The sequence below is a fragment of the Pangasianodon hypophthalmus genome, chromosome 5 (assembly GCF_027358585.1).
Source record: "Pangasianodon hypophthalmus isolate fPanHyp1 chromosome 5, fPanHyp1.pri, whole genome shotgun sequence".
Taxonomy (NCBI): Eukaryota; Metazoa; Chordata; class Actinopteri; order Siluriformes; family Pangasiidae; genus Pangasianodon; species Pangasianodon hypophthalmus.
In genome coordinates, this window is record NC_069714.1 from 12,678,844 (window position 1) to 12,703,867 (window position 25,024).

At 39.1% G+C, this 25,024-nt stretch overlaps 1 protein-coding gene across 7 annotated transcripts in view; it reads left to right on the plus strand.

The window, feature by feature from the left end:
* The window catches only part of myo16 (myosin XVI), a 131,164-nt gene that overhangs the window by 18,016 nt on the left and 88,124 nt on the right, over nt 1-25,024 (plus strand). For 4 of the 7 annotated variants that reach the window (XM_026912475.3, XM_026912472.3, XM_026912473.3 and 1 more), the window contains one exon: nt 16,029-16,289. In XM_026912475.3, the coding sequence (XP_026768276.3) occupies nt 16,064-16,289 (226 nt within the window). In that variant the 5' untranslated portion in view covers nt 16,029-16,063. Of the gene's footprint in view, nt 1-3,656; nt 4,132-16,028; nt 16,290-25,024 lie in introns of all 7 variants that reach the window. The other 3 variants (XM_034304625.2, XM_053234023.1, XM_053234024.1) reach the window with 1 other exon arrangement.

Sequence of the window (25,024 nt, forward strand, 5' to 3'; positions counted from 1 at the left end):
CTAAAAATAACCCTACTCCCGCTTTATTTCTGCTAGCAGCATAAAAGTCATTGCTAAATGCCTGTAAAAGACATTCTCACTCATTCTTTCTATGATGGATTTCTGCAAATAGTTACTACAATTATTTTTCTCAAAATTTACATACTAGACCTTATGTACCTACATTTTGTAAAATGAGAATTCCTATTAGATTAATTGAATTTAAATATAGTGAAAGAGCAAGTAAAATGAAGGGGTATTTAAATATGGTAAACTTAAAGGACACTGGAAAAAAAAAAACAATTGGAAAGGTGTTCAAATTTATACAGGTATGTTTGCATGTTGTTCATGTTACATACACATTTGAGGCTACAGTGATCTACTTTCAATATTCAACAAAAGCCAGTACTCATTGTAAAGCACACACACACATACACACATATTCATACCCAGTGTTATACAGTAAAATAATTGCATATTCGTATTACTTTTAACAAATTCATTACTTACATACTTATGGATACTGTAAAACCATAAATGTTTCCTCTATGAGTAATTAACATATCATTCTTCCATAGCTATATACTACTTTTTAGCTGTATTTTACAGTGCAAGAATTCGGCGGTTTTGCCAGATACAAAGATGGCTAGACATTCAGACTCAATTACACACAAAAAAGACAAGTTTTGGGTATTAAAGGAGACATTACCAAAAACAGAAACAAATGGTGTGTTTAATTTTATGAGTATTTCTCAAACAATTCCAAATACTGCTAACACTATATTTAGTACATAGATATACTGTCTTTTTCCAGAAATCTCAGTTATCAAGAAGAAGTATGGAGCAATTACAATGACTAAATAAACCACGAAAATGCTGTTAATCTTTCCAGATAACTGCTGTATATGCACACTTAAAACACAGTGCTGTTCAATGCTCGATTCTGGCTGGTCAGAAAGAGTTGATTCATTTTCAGTAACAGTGCGTCTCTGACACTAGTAATGGCTGCAAGCTTTGTATTAATGAGCTCGTTCTAATTGATTATCCTTTCTATAGTAACAAAGTACACAGGGTCTTGTATGGTGGGTGTTCCATAACATTAAATGTAACTATAAATGGTTAAAACACACAACATGCCATTCTTTGGCAAACTGCTGTAGTATAAAAGTAATAAAACAGTTCTGGGTGGTTGATTATTTTCCTGTAACAGCGTAACCTGTGATGTTTTTTCTTTACTTAATAGCTATGAATTAATGTCTAACATGTGACCCTGTGGCCTTGCAAAGCTTTGATATTTCCTGTATGTGAAACACAAACAGATATATGAACGTGACAATTTGTGAACTGGTTCAACGCTAGTTCTTGAACTGATAGGAAAGGTGTCTATAATATGCACTGTGTCTAACAGGAGCCATTTGAGTAATGAGTAGTGACATCCTCAAGTGAGCCCTGGGGAAGTATGAACTGAATGGCTAGTGTTATTAATGATCAGAAGATGACCTTTTTATCTGTGGATCTCTTTTTCATTATGCTTAAAGGAGTAATAAATGTCTATAACATTTATGGTGCAGATGCTTGTAGTACTGGTCATGCTTGCAGTCAGTGATGCATTTCCATCTTCCAGAAGGACAGAAGTTACTTTTTTTATGTTGGTGATTCATAGGAAGTGTAAGGATTTTATCCAGCTCCTATAACCTTAGTCAGTGGGTGAGCTCACTTAGCTGTGTCTACCTTTGAAAAATCTGATGTGATATTTTTCTTTTCGCTGCTGTAACATTTGCAACATTTTTGCTTCTATGCAAAACTCAAAAATGAAATTAGATTATTAGTGCAAAATTAGTGCAGGGATTAAATAAAAAAAACATATGATTTAATGAAGTAAAATATGAACAGAGCTCTTCCATGGATGTCTCTCCCTCTGATGTCTCTTACTCTGTCCAAATTTTTATCGATATTCTGAATCCAGACGCACAGTCCTTGAAAATTGACAGCCATTGCTACATATGCAATTCCCAGGAGTGTCTACACCCTGACAGTTGTAATATTTTCACATGTAGCTCTATACATAGACAATCACATTTTGCTTCAGAAGTCATCCTCAGATAAGATTTTTTACCCTCATCTCCATGCTGAAGTTTAGCATAAGAATAGCATAAGAATGCCATTGTTCTTCTTTTCACCTTGTACATGAGGCCAGTCTCCTCTATCTTCCAAAAGCTCCTTTCTGTCTATTACTTAAAGCCTGGAGAAACATGTAGCAGGGATGAAATGGAACATGTCACCATTCATTTTTCTCTAGTCACAGCGAATTTCCTTTTTGACCTCCCAACCTTTCAGGGCTGAGTCTCCAGAGGCTGAAACTGGGACAGGAGCTGACAACTCTGCCTCTCCTTCTTTATGCAGCTCCAGGTGTGTGTGTGTGTCATTGCTGTTTATAGCTGCAGGGGGTCTGGTAGTAGTACGGGTTGAGGCGAGGGGAGTTTGAGCTCCTGCAGTGATGCAGAATGGTTGTTGATGATCTATAAGGCATGACCTTGGGTAAATAACACATGTAAAGGGTAAAGTATAATGTTCAGTGACATACTCAGCCTCTGTCTAGATCCCCTTCTTTCATCCATTTCCCTCAATTGTCTTTTGGTTGGCCTGAGATGTCTCTCATTTTCATGCATTGTTTTCAAAACTGGAATCTTATATGCAATAAAGCAATTTTTCCCCTCTAAATATACCACATTGCTGTTTTATACCCTACTTGGTAACTTCTGGATTTGGTCTCTATTTGTTTTTTTATAAATTTGGAATGCATAATTAAACAAACGCATTTTCTATTCCTCATCCACCCCCCCTCTCTTTCTGACATCTTTATTTTTATCTTTAGCATTTCTCTTCTATACTCCTCCACTTCTGTGAGATTGGTTGAGGAGATTTGTTCTGAGTGACAGTGGTTCACTCAAAACAATGAGTGTGACATATGAGAGACTAATACACTTTGCTCTCTCAGACCGCAGAGTAAGGTGTACAACTCTGAAATGGCTTTCTGGCCCTGAAGAAGGACAGACCATATAGACACATACATATAGACACATACAGATGAAACTTGTATTTTCCTGCCTACAACCAGTAAAATCCACCAAAAACACAACCTCTATCTGCAATTGCAGCTCGTCAGCTTGGGGTAGTCTTCTCACATACACAGATTGCCAATTAAATGTGATCCCAGATCAGAGAACTTCTTCAAGCTAGGCTTTGCATGTGTTACATGTTTCATAACATTTGCATGCAAATGAGATCCCTTTCCACACAAACACACATGTATACTCTCATATGCACACACATTCCTTAAGACTCAGTTAGTGGAAGATGGAGGCTGTCATGGTTGTTGGCTTGCTGGTAAATAGAGGTCAGATTATCAGGGCTAATCTGTGGCTGGTGGAAGGCAATTGCCAGGAAGTTAAGCTGTCAGGATTGCAGGAGCCGCACTGCAGCACCAGCTTCCCTCTCTCTCTTAATCTCTCGCTCCCTTTCCACATCTCCTCCATTCCCTCTTTTCATCAAACCTCCATTTTTATTCCTCTCCCCTCAACTCGTGTCCTTTCTTCATGTCTCCAAATCTGTTCCTTTCATCCCCACATCCTTCTTCCCCCCCCCCCTATTTCTACCCTCCTTTCATCTCTCTCTAGTTTCCACTTCCCTCCTTTTCCTTGGTCTCATGGGCGAAGGTGTGTGAGTGTCTGAGCGCGTGTGACGGGCAACGCAGAGGTGTGTGGCGGCTGCACGCGGCCGTGATAGAAGGAAAGAGGGGGCGTGTTCGCGGTTAGGGGCGGGGCTAACGGCGAGTCACTCAACGGCATTACGGCAGCACGTGCTGCGGTCATGGTCGCGCAGAGGAGCGCTGCTACAGGAGAGGCGACACTGCTACATCCTGAAAGAAAGGGAATGAGAGAGTGAGTGAGAGAGAGAGTGAGAGAGAGAGAGAGAGAGAGAGACAGGCAAGCAGGCAGGCGGTGCACGAGAAGCGGCTCTGCAACCCGTGCGCGCGTGAATAATGCACACGGCGGTGAAGGCGAGCTAATTGCTGCATTGTGCCGGTTTGTAGCCTGTCGCTCCGGCGCTCTGACAAGGAGAACATGTCACACTACCGCTTCATCAAATGCTGTAAGTACCGCGCCACTTGCTCCTGCATGTGCTCACTTTGGCAATGATGTCATCGCAGCGAGCGCGCGCCTTCCTGCAGAGGATTGATGTATTTGTGCGCGCGCGCGCGCGCTTGTGTGTATATGTGTGTGTGTGTATGGATTGCGCGTGGATTGCTGTAATCACTGAGACTGAAAAAAAAAGCAGGCTTTTTCTCACTGTATTACACTCTTTCTGCACATGGTGTGTGCATGTTGCCATGGAGCAGCATCCTCAGTGCCAGTTTGAAGAGCTGTAACGTGTGTGTGTGTGTGTGTGTGTGTGTGTGAAGTAGCTGCAGGATGCGGCAGCCATGCAAAAGTTGAGCGGTGATTGCGGCAGGTGTGAAGAGAGCTCCCATGGGTGTCTGGGGGAACTTCGGGGAAACAGTGTGACAGTCTGACAGCCACGGCAGGGTATGTGTGTGCGGGTGTGTGTGTGTGTGTGAAGGAAAGAAGGATGGGACTGACATGAAAAGAGAGATAGAGACTGGTAAGATAAAGGGGATTGAATGAAAAGAAGCAAAGCGTGTGATGTGGGAGAGAGAGAGAGAGAGAACAGAGAGATGCTCAAAGAGAAAAGGGATTTTCAGAGATTGTTTGTGGCACAGCTGGATGAAAGGAGGTTGTTAAACTCGTCCATTTACCCCGCCTCTCTTTTTATCTGCATTCACAAAATGCTCTGCTTCATCTCTCCTTCTTTCAGCTTGACAGGTTGCTCATCAGCAGCTCATTGCACACACACAGACACACACACACACACACACACACACACATACGCACATTCTATCCTTGTGCTAATCTTCTACTGACACAATTATAATGCATAATGATTAATGCTGTGTCTACGCCTAAATCTACACCTGTCTACACCTACAACTAGATCTACACATGTGTACACCTACAGCTAAATCTACGCGTGTCTACACCTACAGCTAAATCTACACGTGTCTACACCTACACCTAAATCTACACCTACAGCTAAATCTACATGTGTCTACACCTACAACTAAATCTACACCTAAATCTACACCTGTCTACACCTACAGCTAAATCTACACCTGTCTACACCTACACCTAAATCTACACCTGTCTACACCTACAGCTAAATCTACACCTGTCTACACCTACACCTAAATCTACACCTTCAACTAAATCTACAAGTTTCTACACCTACAACTAAATCTACACCTAAATCTACACCTGTCTACACCTACACCTAAATCTACACCTACAGCTAAATCTACACGTGTCAACACCTACACCTAAATCTACACCTGTACACCTACACCTAAATCTACACCTACAACTAAATCTACATGTGTCTACACCTACAACTAAATCTACACCTAAATCTACACCTGTCTACACCTACATCTAAATCTACACCTGTCTACACCTACATCTAAATCTACACCTGTCTACACCTACATCTAAATCTACACCTGTCTACACCTACACCTAAAACTAACTGTAATGGCCATTTTACTCTTAAAGCTGCAGGTTACAAAAATAAATAAATAAATAAAATAACAGTTTTCCTCATGGTGACCAGTGAAATGTTCCCGCAAAGTCAAAACTGTCAGATATTCCTACACTTGTGTGGGCATTTTGTCCTCATCAAGATATAAACACACACACACACACACGTCAACAGATGGACCAAGTATTCACAGCCGTTCAGGCTAACATACTGAACTGCACTCATCCTAGAAGGACTGTTATGAGAAGAGGCAGCACTGCATGTTTCGCATGCCCACACACACACACACACACACACACTAGCATAAACCATAGTAAACTAAGATAATAACTAGTAACAAAACCATACTAACTAATAGGAAATGTTAAAATGTACAATTTGCTAAAAAAAATTCCTCTTCATAATCTCTAAAGTGTCAGATCTCTTCATAATCTCTAAACTGTCATATATTCGTGTGATTAAGTGGACATTTGTTCCTCAAAAATAGCTAAAAAAACAATACATTTCAGTACTTTAGCATATGTGTGATGGTCTAGGAAAACCCTTTTTAAAAAAATATATTTTCTACTATATGATGTTATGAAAACTACAGGTTGTCTTTTACATTCAACCAGAAGTAAAGTTCTAGCATTTTAAAATGTGGTCACTCCTAGAGTGAAAACGGAGAAAATTTCAGTTACAGATTCCCTTCCAACTGAGACGCAGAAGCATCGCAGACATTTTGACAGCCGTTATTATTATAAACTGATTATAAACTGAGTTGATTAGACTTATGCCATGTAGCTAACTATCAGCTTGAACTCACTGTGTGAGGAAATTACACTTAGCTAGCAAGGTTTTAGATTTCTCCTTACCCAAGATGATCTCTGCAGGAAGATCGCCTAGGCAAGATTAAATTTCCACATTGTTTTGTGAAATATATTTATGGTTTCTTAAAGTTGAGGCATGAAAACGTATTGTAGGTAGAAAAACCCAATTTTGGCCAAAACTCAAGTTTTCATCTTTTTTTGACTGTCTACCTAGAATCAGGCATAACAACATCCGAAGTGTTTTCCCTTACTGCCACATTATTTTTTTTTTGTTTAACAGCTAGGTCCCGTTTCTCTTACTCTCCCTCTCTTTTTAATGCTACCTTTCCCTCTTACTTTCTCTCTCTCTCTCTCTCTCTATCTGCCTGTCTCTCTCTCATCCAGTGTATTTGGACAGCTTGGGACTCTTTTACATCCAGTGCCAGACACAACCTGAAGGAGAAAAGACAAGGTTGCACAGTCAGGTGCAGAGCTAGCAGAACACAGACTGGACTCTCTGTGTGTGTGTGTGTGTGTGTGTTTGTGTGTGGTTTTGTTTAGGGAGTATGCAGCAGAGCAGAGAGAGTGATGGATTTGCCTGCTGTGCATTTATGTGGTTGTAAGCAGTGAGAGAATACATGAGGCTCGGACTTGCTGTGTGGGTGTGTAATTGTGAAGCGACGCTTTATTTCAGCAGGATAGCAGACTCATCCGGCTTTGTGTCACTCTGCGTGTGTGTGTGTGTGTGAGAGAGAGAGAGAGACTCGTTCCTCCTGCAGATACCTCACAGGGTGTGATGAGTAGTGTAGGAGACATGAGAGAGGTTAAAGCCCTGTGAAACATCCAGTGCTGTCTCTTCCCATAACAGTCCTTCCAGGATGAATTCAGTTCAGCATGTTAGCCTGAACGTCTGTGTATCCCGGGTCCATCTGTTGATGTGTGTGTGTGTTTGTGTGTGCATGTAAAACAAAGAGATGTCTATTCATTCAGTCTAATTTAAGCATGTATCTGTTATTAACTGCAGCCTGTGTAGGATATGCCAGTGTAAATCAATACCTTATATCCTGGAAGAACTAGTAAAAAAAAAAATCATTTAAAAGAGGCACTGCATACTTCCTGTTTGTTTAAATAGGTGATATTTAAGAATCTCAGGCCAAAACACCGTACACTATATCATACTCTGTTCTTGGGCTGTGCGATATAGGCAAAAACAGAATATTGTGATAATATTGGTCCACAATTGCAAATGCGATTTGCCCTGTAGTATATTAAACGGACCGATGAATACTGTGGGTACTGGTGATAAAAACGCTCCAGTTGAGAGTCACTCACATATAAGGACAAATGCAGAAAGAAGGGGACCAATGGTTGAAAGGAGACACTTAGGTAAATGTTCAGTGGTAGTTCTAAATGCAATATGAATTGAGCTGTAAATTCACACCTCTTATTTGAACTTTTCTGATACTATTAGGTAACATCAGGTTACTTGTGAAACTGTAGCAGTCTCATTTTGTGTAAGTGGTTCAAACAATTCAGAGTTGGTGTCACTATAAACAAAATCCATAACAAAAGGTCAAATCCAGCCAGATAGGGTTAAGCAGGCAAATCCATACCAACAAAACAGGTAACAGACAATTTTCAAAAACAGGAGAAGACATGACACCTTGAAAGCTGGGAATTGGAGAATAAAACTAGCAGAATCTTGGAAAAAAATGACTGAATGGGCTTGGCTAGGACTGAGATTGGCTAGGACAGGACTGGATTGAATTGGATAGGACTGATTTTGCTAGTTTTGACTTGGACTGGTCTTAACTAGAGTGGACTAGATTGGCTTGGTATGGCATAGCATGGCTTGGTTTGATTTGGCTTGGCTTGGCTTGGACTGAACTGGAATGGAATAGATTGGACTGACCTGGAAGTGGTTGGTTTGGCTTGGCTTGGCTTGGCTTGGCTTGGCTTGGCTTGGGTTGGCTTGGTTTGGCTTGGTTTGGTTTGGCTTGATTTGGACTGGATTAGAATGGACTAGACTTGAATGGAATGGATGGGCTAGATTGGCTGGCTTGGCTTGGACTGGACTGAAAAAGACTAGACTGGAATTTACTTGACTGGACTAAACAGTGCTATGAAATATGCAAGTTTGCAATGACTGCGGAATAATCGAAAAAAAAAAAACAAGGAACAGGTGCAGGAAGATGTATGAGGAGTATGTTAACAAGGACAGAAAGCATTGGCTACATATGGAAAGTGAAAACTGAAATGGAAGAGACAGGGTGCACAATCAGCATCTAAATGTGCAGAGTAGATAAGCCTAGTGTTGCAGTTAGATCACTTGGAGGTGCCCTCGGGTATTTTCTTTAGTATGGGAGCTACAGGTGTGGATTGGCATCCCATGCAAGTAACAATTAATCCAGTCTTATTTGCAGTAAGATTTATTTGTTCTTCCGAAATGCATCTTTAAACAGATTCGAGGTATGTCACTATGAGGGCAGAGTTATCCTATTTGAAAGAGAGGGCAGAGAAGTGCCATATCCCAGAATACACTGTTCCACTACTCTACTGTCCTACATAGCTGCTGCTCAGTGATAGTGAGTACAGGGAGACACCCAGCCATGAGCTAATTCTCTTCTGTTAATTCTCTGGCTCATACCACTGTGGGTGTTATTGCATGTGTATTAGTTTCCTTTGCCTCCATGTCTAAGTCATATTTTGGTTCGATAATTAGCTTAGTGCTGGGAGTTGGGAGCAGAAGTCATGGGTCTGAAATGAGAAAGATTTCTCCTGCCTTTGCCTGACATTTTGTTGGAGGAAGCAAGCAGTGTGTCTTGTTGCTCAGAATGTTATCAAATCTCATTTTCTCTAGGTTTGACATTGCCATGACATTGCCTAGGACGTTCATTTTGTCAGTTTTTAGTAGCTTTGTGTTTAATTTTCAGCTGCAGTCATCATAGAACACATATATTTCTTCCTGTGTGGTTATGTATGCGTGTTTATGAACATGTTTACTCTGGTAAAGAAACAGTAAACAACACTGTTTCGAAAGCTTAGCAAATGTGTGAATGAATCACCTCACTTCCCACAATGCTTAGCGCATTGCTGTTAATTTCCCTGGATACTGTCATATAGAGATTTAAAGTGAAAAGCTAAAATTGTAGAAGTTAGAATATCTCAGAGACATGATATCCATGATATGATATCCACCTCTGGTAGGGAAGTAGATAGATAAAAGAGCTTACTATTGATACTACGTCTGATGCATATACACCTATCATGCTATGGTGGCACTTATTCATCAAAGCTGCGTAGAAATGAGCTCAGATTTGAGTGCATGGAATGGTGTATGTACAAATATGCACAGCGGACAACATGGCAGTTAATCTCATGTACTGTACGTCTAATTTACATTAAACACACCCTAATGTATGCAGGTGTTTTGCGATAGTGGTCTAATAAAAGAGTGTTCAGCAGCGTACCCAAGATCCGATGAAGGAACTAAAGAGGGAGGAGGGGAAAATACATTTCAGTAAAATTAGACAAGTTAGAGGTGTAATTGTCCATGGCTGATACAAATAAAAAGACAGGTATGGAAGTCTTTTTTTATATAAATCTGTTTAATCAGGTAGAAAACAGAACTGCTTTCCAACCTGAGCTTCTGGTATTTATGTGAACTCATTTATAACTATTCGTTTTAGAACTTGAATAGATGAGATTTAGCTACAGTCAGATTTAATTAAAGCTTTATTTAATTAAATCCTGAACAAATCAACAAATCCTAATTTCATGTAAACAAAACACTGAAAGAAATTAATCAGACTCAGAAAAGCAGACTAACAAAATGAATAAAACTGTATCTGGCATATTTTAGTGTTAAAATTTAAAATGAATAAATTTATAAAATAACCTACAAAAAGCATATGATGACCAAACGTCAGTATCCAGGTCAGCACTTCATGGTGCCTCTTGTACACAAATCCACCTAGTACTCAAATGAAGGATGAAGTGCACTCTGACTCACATTTACAAATTACCCATAGGGTGGCATGGTGGAACCGCAGGTATTGTTGCTGCCTCACAGCTCCAGGGTCCCTGTTTTGATCCTGAGCTCGGGTTACTGTCTTTGTGGAGTTTCACCTGTTCTATCCATGTCTATGTGACTTCTCTGTTTCCTCCCAAAACCATGCATTTAGAATAGATACTCTAAATTGCCCCTAGGTGTGAATGAATGTGTATGCACAATGGCCTGCAATGGACTAGTGTCCCATCCGGGGTCTATTCCCACCTCATGCCCACTGTTCCTGGGATAGGCTCTGGATCCTCTGTGACCTTGACCGAGATAAAATGGTTTCTGAAGATGAATGAATGATTGTGCTTAGACACTAAACTCCATTACCTACATTTGGGATTTCTGTGCAGAAGTGATTATTAAGGTTACTTGCTATCTTTCATTGTTGTTACTCTATGCTACTCTACACTGAAAAAACCTCACTGAATTTACTTAATTCAAATGCGTACATTGGTTGCACATGATTCAATTGTGTTACATTAACACAATTGTTTTTGAAACTTAATATTTTTATGTCAACTATACGCAAGATGTTCTCTCGACCACATATTCCTTTTTTAGTGTACTTACTATACTTTCTATAATTACTGATTATATTAATATTGGTTTGATTATTTAACTGCAAATGAAGCATTTTTCAGGTTGCTAAAATGAGTTCAGATATAAACCACTTCTGACCAGCTGTGAGTTTCATTGTAGAGTTGTGTCAAAGATGAAATTGACAAATAAGGAAACTCTTGAATAAGGAAATTTTGCATATGCTCATTTTTCTCTCGGTATGTAGTTTTGCTGAATAAGGCCATTGTGTTGTGAAAAACTTTCACTAAACATATACATTTGTACTTGGTATTTCTCTTGGTATTCTTTCTGACGCTCCTGTAATTTAAGCCATTTGGATATATTGTCAGAGCCAGCGGGTAGTAAACAAAATTCGTTTGTTGGATCAACTGTCAAATGGCTGCAGTTGGGAGTTGGAAGTGAAAACAGTGTCTCTGCCTTCAAGAAAAACCTTCAGAGCAGATGCCTGTTTCTAAAATGCCAGTGTCAACACAAGTCTCAAGAGCAGCAGCTACATGTCCTTGTCTTTGCTTCTGATTTGTTTGCTTACAGTATCCAGACCTTGTATTTCCATGTTTCACTGATGGAATCGACTGTACCACTTTCACATTTCTAAAGAAAAGAGACAATAGGAAAGAGGGAAAAGGATTTCTGTGACAAACTAAAACTGTTAATGTAAAATGAAAGCTCATGAGTTTAAGAGGCGACAAACATTGCAGTGAAGTTAAGGAGGTTTTTAATGGCGACATGAATGTGAAAATGAGAAATATGAAAATGAGAAATATCATTTTCACTACAATTTCTAAGAGAGTGATATAACACTCTATGGAATATCTGAACCTTTCCTTTTTACTCGGTCTTATTTGCTTGTTCCCTCTGGAGAGCTTTCTCTCAAGCAGTCACTCGTGTTCACACTTCTGCTCACAAATCTCACTGCTTTTAGAATCTTTCCTGCAGACATTTTCATATTTAGTTTTTTGGGAGTGTATCCTATAGGTCCCAATGCACCGTTTCTCACTGGAATTGGGTCATAAGCTCATTTCAGCTGTGCAGTGTATGTATTATCCCTGCATGCACAGCCACTGATGGCAGGCACCCAGCTGGTGTATTCGTTTCATTTTCATCTTTATTTTATTCTGGTGTGATATTGCATTATCTTATCTGTATCTAGTGTGTGAAGCTGGTTTGACCTTATGGAAGTTTTCATCTTTCCTTTGAAACTCTGTTCCTGACAATCTTGGTCAAAGAGAACTGAAAAGGTCTCTTGCTTTGATCTAAATAAACAGTAGTCAAAGGAGCCATATACTGCAGGGAGGTAAACAACTTAGCTTGGCCTTTTCACAGCTTATGTTAACTTCATTGTTCTTTAGGCAGCCGCTAAAACAGGTGGGAGAGGTTGGAAGTAGATGCCTATCTTTCTCAGGGCGGTTAGACCCCATAGCAATATCAATCTTCAAGCTTTCTCTGTCAGCTAGTGGGTGATAAGCATCTCAGTTCAGCTTTCTGTCTCAGGGAAGGAAAATCATGCTGGCAGTGATCTGCAGAGAACAGCGATGGGGTGACCTTATCTTGACGCATGACCTTATCAAGATTGCCAGATCCAGCAGGTGGAGGCAGTCACTTTGGGAGACATGTGGATGGATTTGTTATTACTTGACAGACATTTTGGTGTTTCAGGACCTGAGTATTGCTTTACACTGGCAATTATCTGCATGTGTATTGTGGAGTTTTAGAGAATAACATGTGGCGCATTCATTCTTAAAGACAAATGATAAAAAAAACGACCAGATTTGAGAAAGGTGTACAATGTCAGCAAGTTTTACAATGTTTACAATGTTTTCTGTGTATTCTTCCTAACCTAAATTGCATGGCCCATTAAACTGGTACATCATGTTTGCCTAAACCCTTGTCCTGGACACCCAATTTTCACTAGGCAGATGCAGCAGTTGAATGTAAGTTTAATTGTAAGTGAGGATAAAGTCTGTTCTAACACACGTTTTGAAAGTGTTTAGTGTAAAACTACCATCGTAAAGAATTATAAGGCTTTATTTAATTTTAGGGGGGGCGTTTATTTTTATGGCAAATGTGGCACCAAATATAGAGCAAGTGTCAATTTTAACTTAAGGCTTTGTTGAAACTGTGTACGTAACTTGGTTACATTTTTCCCTTTTCTATTTCTTTCTATTTTATATAACTCAAAGACATTGGCAGTATACCGTATACCTGTGTTAGAGCTTAGGTTTGACTGGTGCAGCCGACTGCTTGGTATTAAATGGTCAGTTAAATCCCATGTCTTTGAGCTCAGAAAATCACCAAAGTTTGCTGTACTGCAGCACTCCAGGACTAGGGTCAGGCAAAGGAGCTGTAAAGTTTAGCACCTGGTTCATCACATTCAAAGACAAGCACAAGCCATATATCAGAACACTATAGTAAAGGAGGTTTATGGCCGTGGAGGGGAGAAATTGGATTACTTAAAGGTCTCAATTTACTCACAGTAATAAAGTGCCCTCCACACCGTATTAGATCACACTGTCTGTTATAAGCACACTGAACAACACTCCACTGCTTGCTTGTCCCCAGAATCATTTCATGGGTTCAGTGAGGAGTCTGGATGACAGGCTTTGTCATGGTGGATTTTTGGTAAGGTTATGGAAATGTTCTCGATTAGCCTAAATAAAAATCTCATCTCATCTCCACCATGACAAATCTGTATAGCTCTGATCTCCCACTCCACAGCTACCTTTAAAAAGGTGAATCAGCTTAGAATAAAGAAAGAAAACACCAAATAGAATAGAAAAGAATATGAATGACGGAAGGCTTGCTTGGGCTTTAAAGTAGACAGTGTTGCCAATAGTTTTACGGATTACATACTGGCAGCAAGCCACTGAATCAGGGAGGGAGCGAGAGCACAACACAAAAGACGAAAGGCTATGAGTGTAAAGGAGAGGGTTAGAGTAGAGAGAGGCGTCTAATTTATCTACAAAGGCAGACTTTTGAAACCACGGTTCCCCTGGCTGAAGGGCTTCCAGTGACCTGAATTATCGCAGTAATTACAAGTCTGCACACAACCATAGAGAAGGAAAGCGGCGTCTGAGAGTTCAGACAACTTGCTCATAAAGAAAACTTTTTTTTATGCCTGGCCTAAAGAAAGCTGATGGATGTACATATTGCGATGACTCAGCTGGCCCACCAAGGTCAAACAAACTTTCTCCAACCCATTATTTTCTTCCAGGTCTGCACTCTTTCTGTCCATCTTGCTGTCATATAGTCTTTTCACATGCTCTTTCTCTCTCTCTGTCTGGGTGAGGTGTTGGGTTTATAATGTACGACGTGGCGGATCAGCTCAGTAGGAGAGGTATGTAGGCTGAAAGGGAATGACTGAGCAGCCTTGTGGTTGCTGCAAATGAGTTGATAAGCAGTCAATACATCTCAGGCAATTCAAGTTCAATTATTAATCAAGGTAAAATTTTAACTTTAACTGGAGAAAGAGGTATTTTTTTTACACTTAGGCATAACTGAACTTGTAATGAGTGTAACACCGTGTCTTTAAAGTCAACATTTTTAAATTTTAGGATCCAGTCATTTTGCTTTTTACTTTGTTTCAGAAGTGTGTAGTGAATATGCTGAGTCATGATATCAATCTCATAATGCTGCGGCTGCTGCCCTGTGTGTTTGTGTGTGTGTTTGTGTTTGTGTGTGTGTGTGTGTGTTGAGAGTGGGGGGTCTTTGCTTGAAGGCTTAAACAGACACCCTAGAAAAATGGCTTTGTCAAATGAAATTTGATTGAACATGCAGGAAAACAGTGAGTAAACACTGTCTGACTTTCTTCTCTCCCTTGATTTCTCCATGTCTTACCTTTCTGTGTGTCCCGATACACTCTAGCGCTCTTTCTCATTCAATTCAATTCAATTCAATTCAATTCAGTTTTATTTATATAGCGCTTTTAACAATGGACATTGTCACAAAGCAGTTTTGCAGAAATCCAAATATAGATTTAAATTTGAGTTCTTTAGTCTAGATTTAAGTTCTTTCTCTATTTTCCTCTTTCCCTCTTTTTTCCCTCTTTAAAAAAAATTAAAATAAAGTTTAGAATTTAAGTTATTGCTTGAGCTAGGTCCTAATGTGGCACTGTACTCTACCTGAAAAGCAAGAATTTTGGCATTGAGACTTGACTTCTTGCTTGGCTCAATAAACAATTTATAAATAATTAATCAACAATTAATTGGTAGCAGCGATGGTACTACATGTTTTGAGAATATGATCTCTGCATAACAGCATCTGTGTTGTAAATCACGTGTCACAAATCTCGAAATACAGCTCAGTGACTCACTGCGTGGGCAGAAGCTGTGAAACGTAAGGCAACTATAGTAGTATGTTTGAAGAAAGCCTTTAAGTAGGCTAACCTGCTTCTTTAGAGAGCTATTGGAAAGAAGAGATTAATTGCTATAAAAACAGCAGATATTCAAAAATAGAGGCTATTTTTAAACAGTGCTGTTTGTGACTTTAGTATAAATTTAGTATTTAGTATATATTTAGTATTTAGTATCTCCCGTTCATTCTTATAATACTAAGGTCATATTTTGTGATAGTGATTTTACAACTTGTTGTAACATTACAGGTGAGATTTTCTATTTAGAATGGTTCATTTTATATTGAGATGATTTAAAGTGTTCTCCAGGATGATGTTGGGTAATATGAAATCCTGGGTGTATTTATTTAGGCACTGGTATAGGCAAGACTACGAACTAATTGTGCCTTTTTATGAGACCATAAAAGATGTATAAAGGCATTTAAGTGGCAATGGTGATACAAGACTTTTCGGAAAAGCCATTAATGAGAAAGCGTAGTTTGATACTCTGCAATAATAGGCTTGCATTATATTATATATTAGTTTGACTGAGCCAGATTTTTTGTTTCTTTCTTTTTTTTCTTTTTTTGCTAATTGACCTAGACTAATCCCTAACATCTCTGTCTGTTTGTTTTGCTCTCAGGTTGTTTCCAGCTATGTAACGCCTTCAGGCAGAACATGGAGATAGACCAGTGCCTGCTGGAGTCATTACCTCTGGGGCAGAGGCAGAGGCTGGTGCGCCGGATGCGTTGTGATCAGCTGCGTGCATACTACGAGCGTGAAAGGACCCTGCAGAAACAGAGTACACACAAACCTCACAGCAGTCAGCGCAAGAAACACTCCATCAGCTTCTCCCTCTCTGATATCCTCCAGGACGCCATCATACGCCACGATGATAAAGAGGGTGAGGTCTGAGGCACTGTGTTCTGAATCCTGAAAGTGATGATGGTGTCTATAGTCTGTATACAACATGATAAATGTCAGACGTAATGAATGATACCTACAGTTTCTTGATTTTTTTGTATTGGCTTGTTGTTCATGCAGCATTTGGGACCCATCTGTTTTCATGTATTACACTCCAAGTTCAAGCTCTAGTGTCTACCATCCTGCAGATCTTATTATATTATTGTGTTTGTGTGTGGGTGTGTGCCTGCAAGGACTCCCCAGCTGGTGAAAAAAGCAAAATTAATTTCTAGCAAGGCATGGAGTCGCAGGCTCAGCCATTAGCCTCTGGGTATTAAGTCATCCTTCACACTGATTATAGCCTAGTCAAAGCTAATATTCTGTGTGCACCAAGCAGGACTGGACAGCCACACGCCCTTCCTGAGCAATGGAGCAGGAAAATTTCATTTAACCAAGTCAGCTATTTCTGCCCATGAGGTTGCAGGGTGGAGTGGAAGAGTTATTTTCAATCCTCTCAGGACAGATAGGGCTAAGAGGGCACTCATTTTTTGACTTTAGGAGAATGAAGCCCTGTAACACCCATCATATGAGAAGGCATATGAGAAGGCCATTAAGTTTAAAAAAAAAAAAAAAGAACCTTTATTTTCCTGTGGTGCATTTAGGCAAGTTAGACATTATGAAGGGATTAGTCTAAAAGCCTTGCATAGTAAAATCAACAACTGCAGGAACAACTGGCCACAGACATCTGCTAATGCAGTCTGTGAATCATACTCTAGTCATCACAGGGTTATGCTTTTTGAGTCCTTCTAACTACTGTAAGCTGTTTAAGGGTACAATAAGTAGCGTATCTTCATCATCACCACCAAATAACATTTGCTTGTTAGTTGAATATTACCGGCTCAATGTTTTGTTTTTGCTGTGTGTTTTTTACGTGTTTTGAAGAGGAAGTAGAAATCAGAATACATATAAATACATTATAACTGCAGGTACGAAAGCCTCTTAGCTTGCTAGGACAGTTTATTAACTTGGTAACATACAACGAGCTAGTGTTATTATGCATGCATAAATTGTTTTGCAGATAATTGTGAATTACGTAAGGAATAACACACGACGGATGCGGTTATAGGAAAACAATCGGCAGTGCGAGGGGTTACCACACCGAAATGAATTATTTTTGTATAACAACACATCCAGATGAGTTCTGTTCCTCTTATTCCTCAACAATTTGCCAAAGTTTGTAATTTTTAATTTATTAATGAACAACACGTCATACCTTTTAACTGTTTATAGTTACATTTAATGTTGTGGAACATTCATGAGACAATTTAGTTCCTGCTTTTACTTAATTGTTATAGCAAATGTAAACAGTCATTCGTTCACCAACCTCCCCTTTTTACTCTCTCTTGAAGTTAATAAGGCAAAAAAAAACCTCTGCAGCTCTGTCCTAAAGACTCTCATTTGGCAGAAAGCTTCCTGACTGATCCCTGTTGATCCCTGAGACTCCTTAAATATTACTTACAGAAAGCTTTACCATATCGATAGACATTTTCTTTGTTAAATAACAACAATTTTTAAAATCTGTTTTATTATTAGACTTGGATTATGTGTTGCTTCTCCCATACAAGTGTCTGAGAATGAGCTGTTACTATAGAAATGATAATGTATTGCAATTACTATAAACCTGTGTTTTGCATTGTGGCCAGAACTACACTCAGAGCTGCTGTTATAGAAACCCGATCAACACCTGATTCGATTAGAGAATTCTATTTTTGGTTTCCTTTTCTTTCATACTGTCTTCTTCTATGGTTTGTCCTGCTAGTGGTTTACTCAGCTGTCAGGTCAAATCTGTGTCACATTTCCCAGCAGCCTTTGCAGACCAGTGTGTAAATGCCTCTCATTGGCTACTGCCCGGGTTCAGCTGGTCCACAACACCAGCTGGTGTTCCTGTTGGAAACAAGGCACCTTTGGCTGGGGATGAATGGAAACTTCAGCCCACCTACTAAACACTAATTACCAATCTGGCAGTGCCTGGTGCTTTTGTTCGGGACTGCGGACTCTCTCAGGCAGAGAGACATGCTTAGTGTATTGTGTAAATGCCTTTTGAGCAGCCACTGGCTCTGATTATTGATTTCTTATGGCTCTATGCCACCATTTAGGTTTCAGGCTTCCAAGTCACTTGCGAAATAGATTCAGAAAGCATCAGTGTGAAATTGTGTCAAGACGATTTTTTATACTTGTTAAAAATAAGTGGGCAGGTGCCAGAAGTCTGTTGTGGCTTTCAACCACTGGGTCATATTTTAATTTTAATTGGTAAAATTTAAGAGTGTCTAGATTCCTAGTTTTTCTTGTCAGGCTTTCTGTAATGAAACTCTTGCTGAGTATTGAGTGATATTCATGTATAGTCTACACTGACAATCAAATACAGGCTCTGTTTGGGCTCTTCCTTCCCTAATCACTGTGAACCCTTTGCGATGCTTTTGTGGTCCCTCATGTGGGCTATGAGTTTTAAAAATTTTGGGAGGTCTGCAGTACAGGGATTGATATGTCTGTCTACAAGAGGATTTGTGTTGGTGTTTGATGTGGGTTATACAGGCAATGCCAAATCCACAGTGCCTGGATAAAAAGCCCAGCTGATATGTTCTGTTTCAGTGAGGGCTGCAGCTGGCTTCCCACACACACACACACACACACACACACACACACACACACACACACACAGACACGCACACACAGATACAGAGAGATCATGGAGAGACAAGGCTGAGAAACAAAGCCACTCCTTTTGCTTTTGTCTATCAGTCAGATATTTCCATCACAATTAAATTTTATTTTAGGCAGTAATAAAGGGAAAAGGCATCAATCAAACTTCAATCTGATTATCAACTGTTTTCAGTTTTGTATGACTACATGTCTGTTGTGTCTGCGCTGCTTGATTGGTGAAAAACCCAGAATGATGCTTTTATGAGGAGTATGTTAAAGGACACATGTTACAATGGTAGACAAATCCTCAGCCTGTGTGATCAACCGGATGAAGAAAAAAAACAAACAAAAAAACCCCAACAGTGTTCTTTTGGTGTGGAAGTTTAAACATAATGCACTTCCAGGTGGTGCAACTCAATAGTAATAAGAAGAGGGTAATAACCATGTGTTCCATGCTATACTATACTCATTCATTCCCTTTAGTCTGTATTAATACATTTTAATAGCTAATTATCTCACATTACATTAGCTACCACTTTTTTAGATAGTTTTTGCCTAGATAGTTTCCAGGCAACCAAAACATGGGCAGCACATTGGAGCTTTTTTACATGCCCAGTGGGCTAGCTACTAAATGTTTGATTTGATTGTTCGCCCTGTATTAATTAAAGAGTTGTGAAGAATGTGTAAATAGCCCCTACTTCATTTGACCTCAGGGTTGTTCATTGTGTGCTTTGGGGTGACAGATTGTGGCCATTTCGTGTGTGATTTTTTTTGTCTCTTACAAACAGACTGTAGTAGAGCGAATGTATTCTGATTAAAATGAAAGACATTTTCATCCTTAAGGCTATAACACATGGAGCTGAAGTTATAACACCTTGAAGCATATTTCCCTTCTGTTTCCTCAAGGATATAATTGCAAAGCTCTCTTCATTTGTATTGTTTTTTCCACTCACAGTGCTGAATCTTAAGCACAATATACAGATGTGGATATTAGGCTAATAGATTTTTTTGCAGAAATACTCAGATAGTCCACATATCAGTCATTCAACTGCTGAATGAATGGCTTTCTTGACTTCTATCCAGAATCAGGCTCTATTTGACTAGTCTTTACTCATAAGCTGTTATGATGTGCTGCATGTAGACAGGCCTTTACCTGTGCACTGGAGCAATCCTACTGCAGTGAGATCAGCCTTGCTTTGGCTGTTAATGAGTTGGATGTGGAATTGCAGACAGCATGCTGCATGTACAACCTCTTTCTCCATCAGTCTGTGTGTGATTGTCTTTGTGTGCTGATTAAACCTTGTCACTGCTTCTTCCTCCTCCATCAGGCAGAGATTAGAGGATAAGGCTTCCATCTGGAGAAAGGCTGCATGTCTGGTGATGGTTTAATCAGAATTTTTATCACAAAGCAGGGCCTTTATTACCCTGTACACACTCACCAAGTCAGACTACAACCAAGATTATATATTTTTTTGCCTCAAACTCTCTCGTCATTCTGAGTAACTTGGGACACTTCAGTATTCTTCGGTTTATTTGTCCTGTATATTATTTTGCCTATGACGGTCTGTGTTAGTGTGTTAGTGTGTTATCCCATATCCCATATACCACACTCATATCTTTAACTTCAGCTGGGCAGTGAGAGAGTGTAGCCTGAGCATCTGCTACTCTCAGCATGCTGAATGTGAAAATCAATCTCAGCTCTATTGTTTTGAGCACGCTTCTCCAATGCTGATGTGGGGTGTGTTTGCTACAGGTCTTGTGCTCTTATTGGGTTGGTATTGAATTTTGTGCTATCTACCATTATAAATTTGATGATATCCACAGATATGAATAGACCAGAAGACTTTAGTGAATGCTAGCAGGTTTTCGATTTCACCTTTTGCATATAATACAAAATGCTGCCTTGATATAATCACAGCTCTCGTGCTCTTATTTGCAAGTCTGAGAGTGGCATTGGAAGATCATCATCTTTATTCATACAGTATTCTTTTCACAGTCTCTTAACCTGGTGTATAATAAAGAATTAGAAATATCATGTTACTGTACTTAAATACATTTTCTGCTTAATATAAGTATTATCATTCCTGTTTTACTATGACTTTCACCTTATTGTTGTTTTGAAAGCAAATAAATCATTTTACTTATATGTAATATTATTGTTTAGAGTTTAATATTAACCCTTTACTGCTTAGTCTTCATAATTTTGGTTTTCCAAACGTCAAAACAACATTTCAGATCTGCAAATCAATCAACTACCAGTTTAAAGATGTGGCTTGTTTGCTAATGATACACTATTTCTATTACATCGAAGGAGACACCAAAGTTATTAAAATGGTTATTATAATATATAATATTTTAGTCTGTTAATTTCTCTCACTCTATCTGAATTAATTATAATGTCAGTGTACTAGTTGACGAAACAATTGGCTATATCGTAATACACAACCTTTAGCTTTTTCAAATTGTGTAGACAGTAAAACATTGTCATATGACATTATGAAGTGACTTGTGGCCAAGTATGGTGACCTATACTCGGAATTTGTGCTCTGCACTTAACCCATCCAAGTGCACACACACACACGCGCTCTTCCACTCCCCCCACCTACAATCCCTGCCGGACCTGAGACTTGAACCCACAACCTTCAGGTTCACCTTCGTGTTGCAAGTCCAACTCTCTAACCATTAGGCCATGCCTGTCTGGTTACATGTGTAAATTGCATTAGCACCTGAAGTAACTGCTGCCCGAAAATGAGCTAAAACGTGTTGAAAGCTGTATACAAGCATCATTAGTGCTAGCTTGAAATCAGTGATTAAATGATTTTCGCACTGTAATGAAATTGACTGTGGACACATTTTATGGCTTAAAAAAAATCGGAAAACTCATCAAATTAGCTTGCAGTCTGATATCTACTGAGGAACACCGAAGACTGCATTACAGTGACAACAGTGTACTAAAGGGATTCAGGTTCTTAAAAGTACTTTTAATACTTAAGTAGAAAACTATCAGACACTTTAAAACTTCTACTCAATTAGTTTACTTGTCGGTAAGTTTAATTTTTACTTTAGTACACTTCCCAGTTACGTGCATTTTACATAAGTATGAATATTGTATACGCTATACTAAACACTGCGAGAATTTCAGTCATGGTTGCTTTTTCTTGGATACACAGCACACATTTTTGTGATCTACTGTTTTCTTAATTTCAAAATGTAAGCGACAAAAGCACACAAGCACAACTGTCCAGCTCAGTATTTCCAATCACAGTAACAGAGAAACAATATTTCTAACAACAGGCTTAGTAATAGTTACATTAACAAACAACTTTAATAGTGGGGAAAAAATATACTGAAGGTACATGAGAGACATATCTTCCTATAAAACATAAATATTCACTAAACATTGTACATAAAATGCTGGTCTGACTCCACCAAGTCAGAAATAACAGATACTATAATGGGACAGAAAAAAAAACAAGAAAGGCCAGTGTATGACATTTTAAAAAATGCCATGTATCTGGTGAAATCTTTTTATAATATTCAGAATACAGGTTGAAAATCCAGAGAATCATAAACTACTGAAGGAAATATATGCTTTTAATTGCCCACCTTAATTATTTCCTTCTGACTTCTTGACCATTAGCTAAAGTTTTATGTTCATCTGTGCTGTTCTGCGCTGCAGTTGACTTCAGCATCTGTGTGGGAAGACCATTGCCAAGCATTATGTCTTCTATGTTACTATGGTATCTATCTCAGTTAATAGCTCTAAATTATCCCACAGCAGCTCATCTCTTTCACGATAATTAAAGAAGATTACATATTACAGTCAGCACAAGGCAGAGAAGTTAAAAGGTTACAAACATCAGGCATGGTCATGACTTAGATTTTTTTCCAGTTTGTGTCTTGAAATAAGCATTGCTTTCAGTGGCAAACCTTATTGTATCAAGTCCATATGACGATATAAATTATTTTGCTTTTCCTACTGTAAGGATGTATACTTGAAGCCAGAAACTAGCATGCATCCCTGCTGGAAAGAGTCAACTCAGTAGTTAAATTTGCATTAGCACCCAAGCTAATTGCTATCCAAAACTTAACAAAAGCATGCTATGTTGAAAGCTGCACAGTAGCATGATTCGTGCTAACTTGAGTTCAGTGATTGAATTATTTTTGCACTGTGCCAAAATTGACACATTTTATGGCTTAAAAATTTAGAAATCCCATCAAAATAGCTTGCTATCAGGGAGCTAGCTAGTGTTGTCAGTCAAAACTGTTACAGTGAAAATAAAAAATTGTTTTGCTAAATTCAATGTAGGCACTTTATTTAATTCTGTGGAAGATGCCTCAATCTATTCTACTAATATGCACAAAACCCATAATCAAAAGTCAAACTAATATGCATTTTCTATACTTGCCACAGTTTCTAAATACTGTACATTAACAGTTGGATTGTAATGGACAGGAGCTCGTGTTGTAGATTAGTGAAGTTACTCTAGCTCTAGTACCAGGCTTGGTAAACTATGAACATAACCACTGTACATGAAACCTATAATGAGCATCACCCTTGTTTAGTATTCATTTGGACAGAAGAACTAAATGATTAGAAATGATAGTTTTTCATGTCCAGTGTGAGGAGTCTGTGGTACTGGTGATGTTCCTGTGTGGAGCTATAATAGATTCAGAGTGCGCTTCTCCAGGCTGGTGATAAGAGGAGAGAACGCGATTGGAATCAGTAGGTCTCTGCTCTATACGTGGTTCTGCCTGGCTGATTTCATTTAAAATCCTCCACTACCCAATCCTGGACTTATTCCTAGTATTCAACACTTGTAGCTAGATTTAAAAAAAAAAAAAAAAAGCTTTAGCTCCAAAGGCAATTTTGAAACATGAAGCATCCATGCTTGACTGAAATTCTAGGTGGTATACAATCAGGACATCAAATTGTGAACACAATGGTTTTCTGTTTGGCAAGACTTGTTTGGATTTTGCTTGTAGGGATTTTTTTTGTAGGGATTTCATGTCAGTGATGGTGGTACAAATGAGAAGAGGAAATGATGTGAGGAATCAGAGCTGAAGAAGAGAAAGAGCCAGCTTTCAAGTGCAGTAGCAGATGTTTATATGTGGAAAGTCAATTTTATGAAAATGATGGAATGATGTGATGGAGGACAGAGATGAACTCAGAGAAAAAAAAAGTACTCTCTCACTCTTACTATTCTACTATCTCTCTCGACCCTTCTCTCTCTCTTTCTCTCTGCTTGTTGTAATACATAGAATAAAAGCCCCCAGAGACAGTGCTGGCTCTGGACCCTTCTCTAGCGTTCTCCGTGAGTGTAGTGCATTATCTAACGAGTACTTTCCCATTTGGATCAAGCATGGATGCCTGTGCCTTTTAAATCTGACAATAATGGATAGTATCTGTAACATCCCACACTGTATCATGCTCAGCTGAAGTGCCTTATGAAACAGACATATAAATGCTGGTTCTGGTTTCTGGTTTCACAATAGATAGATCTTGCACAGAACATTTTAAAGCTGAAAGGAAACAATGTACCTGTCTTTGGGACTTTGTTAGCTCATTGGGCTTTTAGCCATCTGACACAAGATCCTCTCTATTCCATTAGGTGTGCTAAGCGGGAGGTTTAAAATTTCATTTCTGTGCAATGAGTCATCTATATGCAGCTTCCTGTAACGACTGGAAAGGGAGAAGGTGTCACCATTTTGGTTTGAACATCCAGTTTCCCACTCAGAGAGAGAGAGAGTGTACTGTAAATGTGTACTGGTCCAAAACCTTCTCCCACCCACTCCTCTCTCCTGCCCATCCATTCCCCTAGAGCAATCCAATTCAATTCAAGCTGGTTCTGCTCAGCTAAGCTTGTTTCACGTGCAGCAAGCAATGGCTCACATTCTCTGCATCGTCTCTCGTAGCTCTTATTTTTTTTCCCTCAGTACATCCCCTCTTGCTCACAGCCTTTATTTTCTTATTCACCGTTTGTATTTCTTCACCCATCTTCTTCTTCTCTGCCCGTCGTTCTCTTTCTTGCCCTT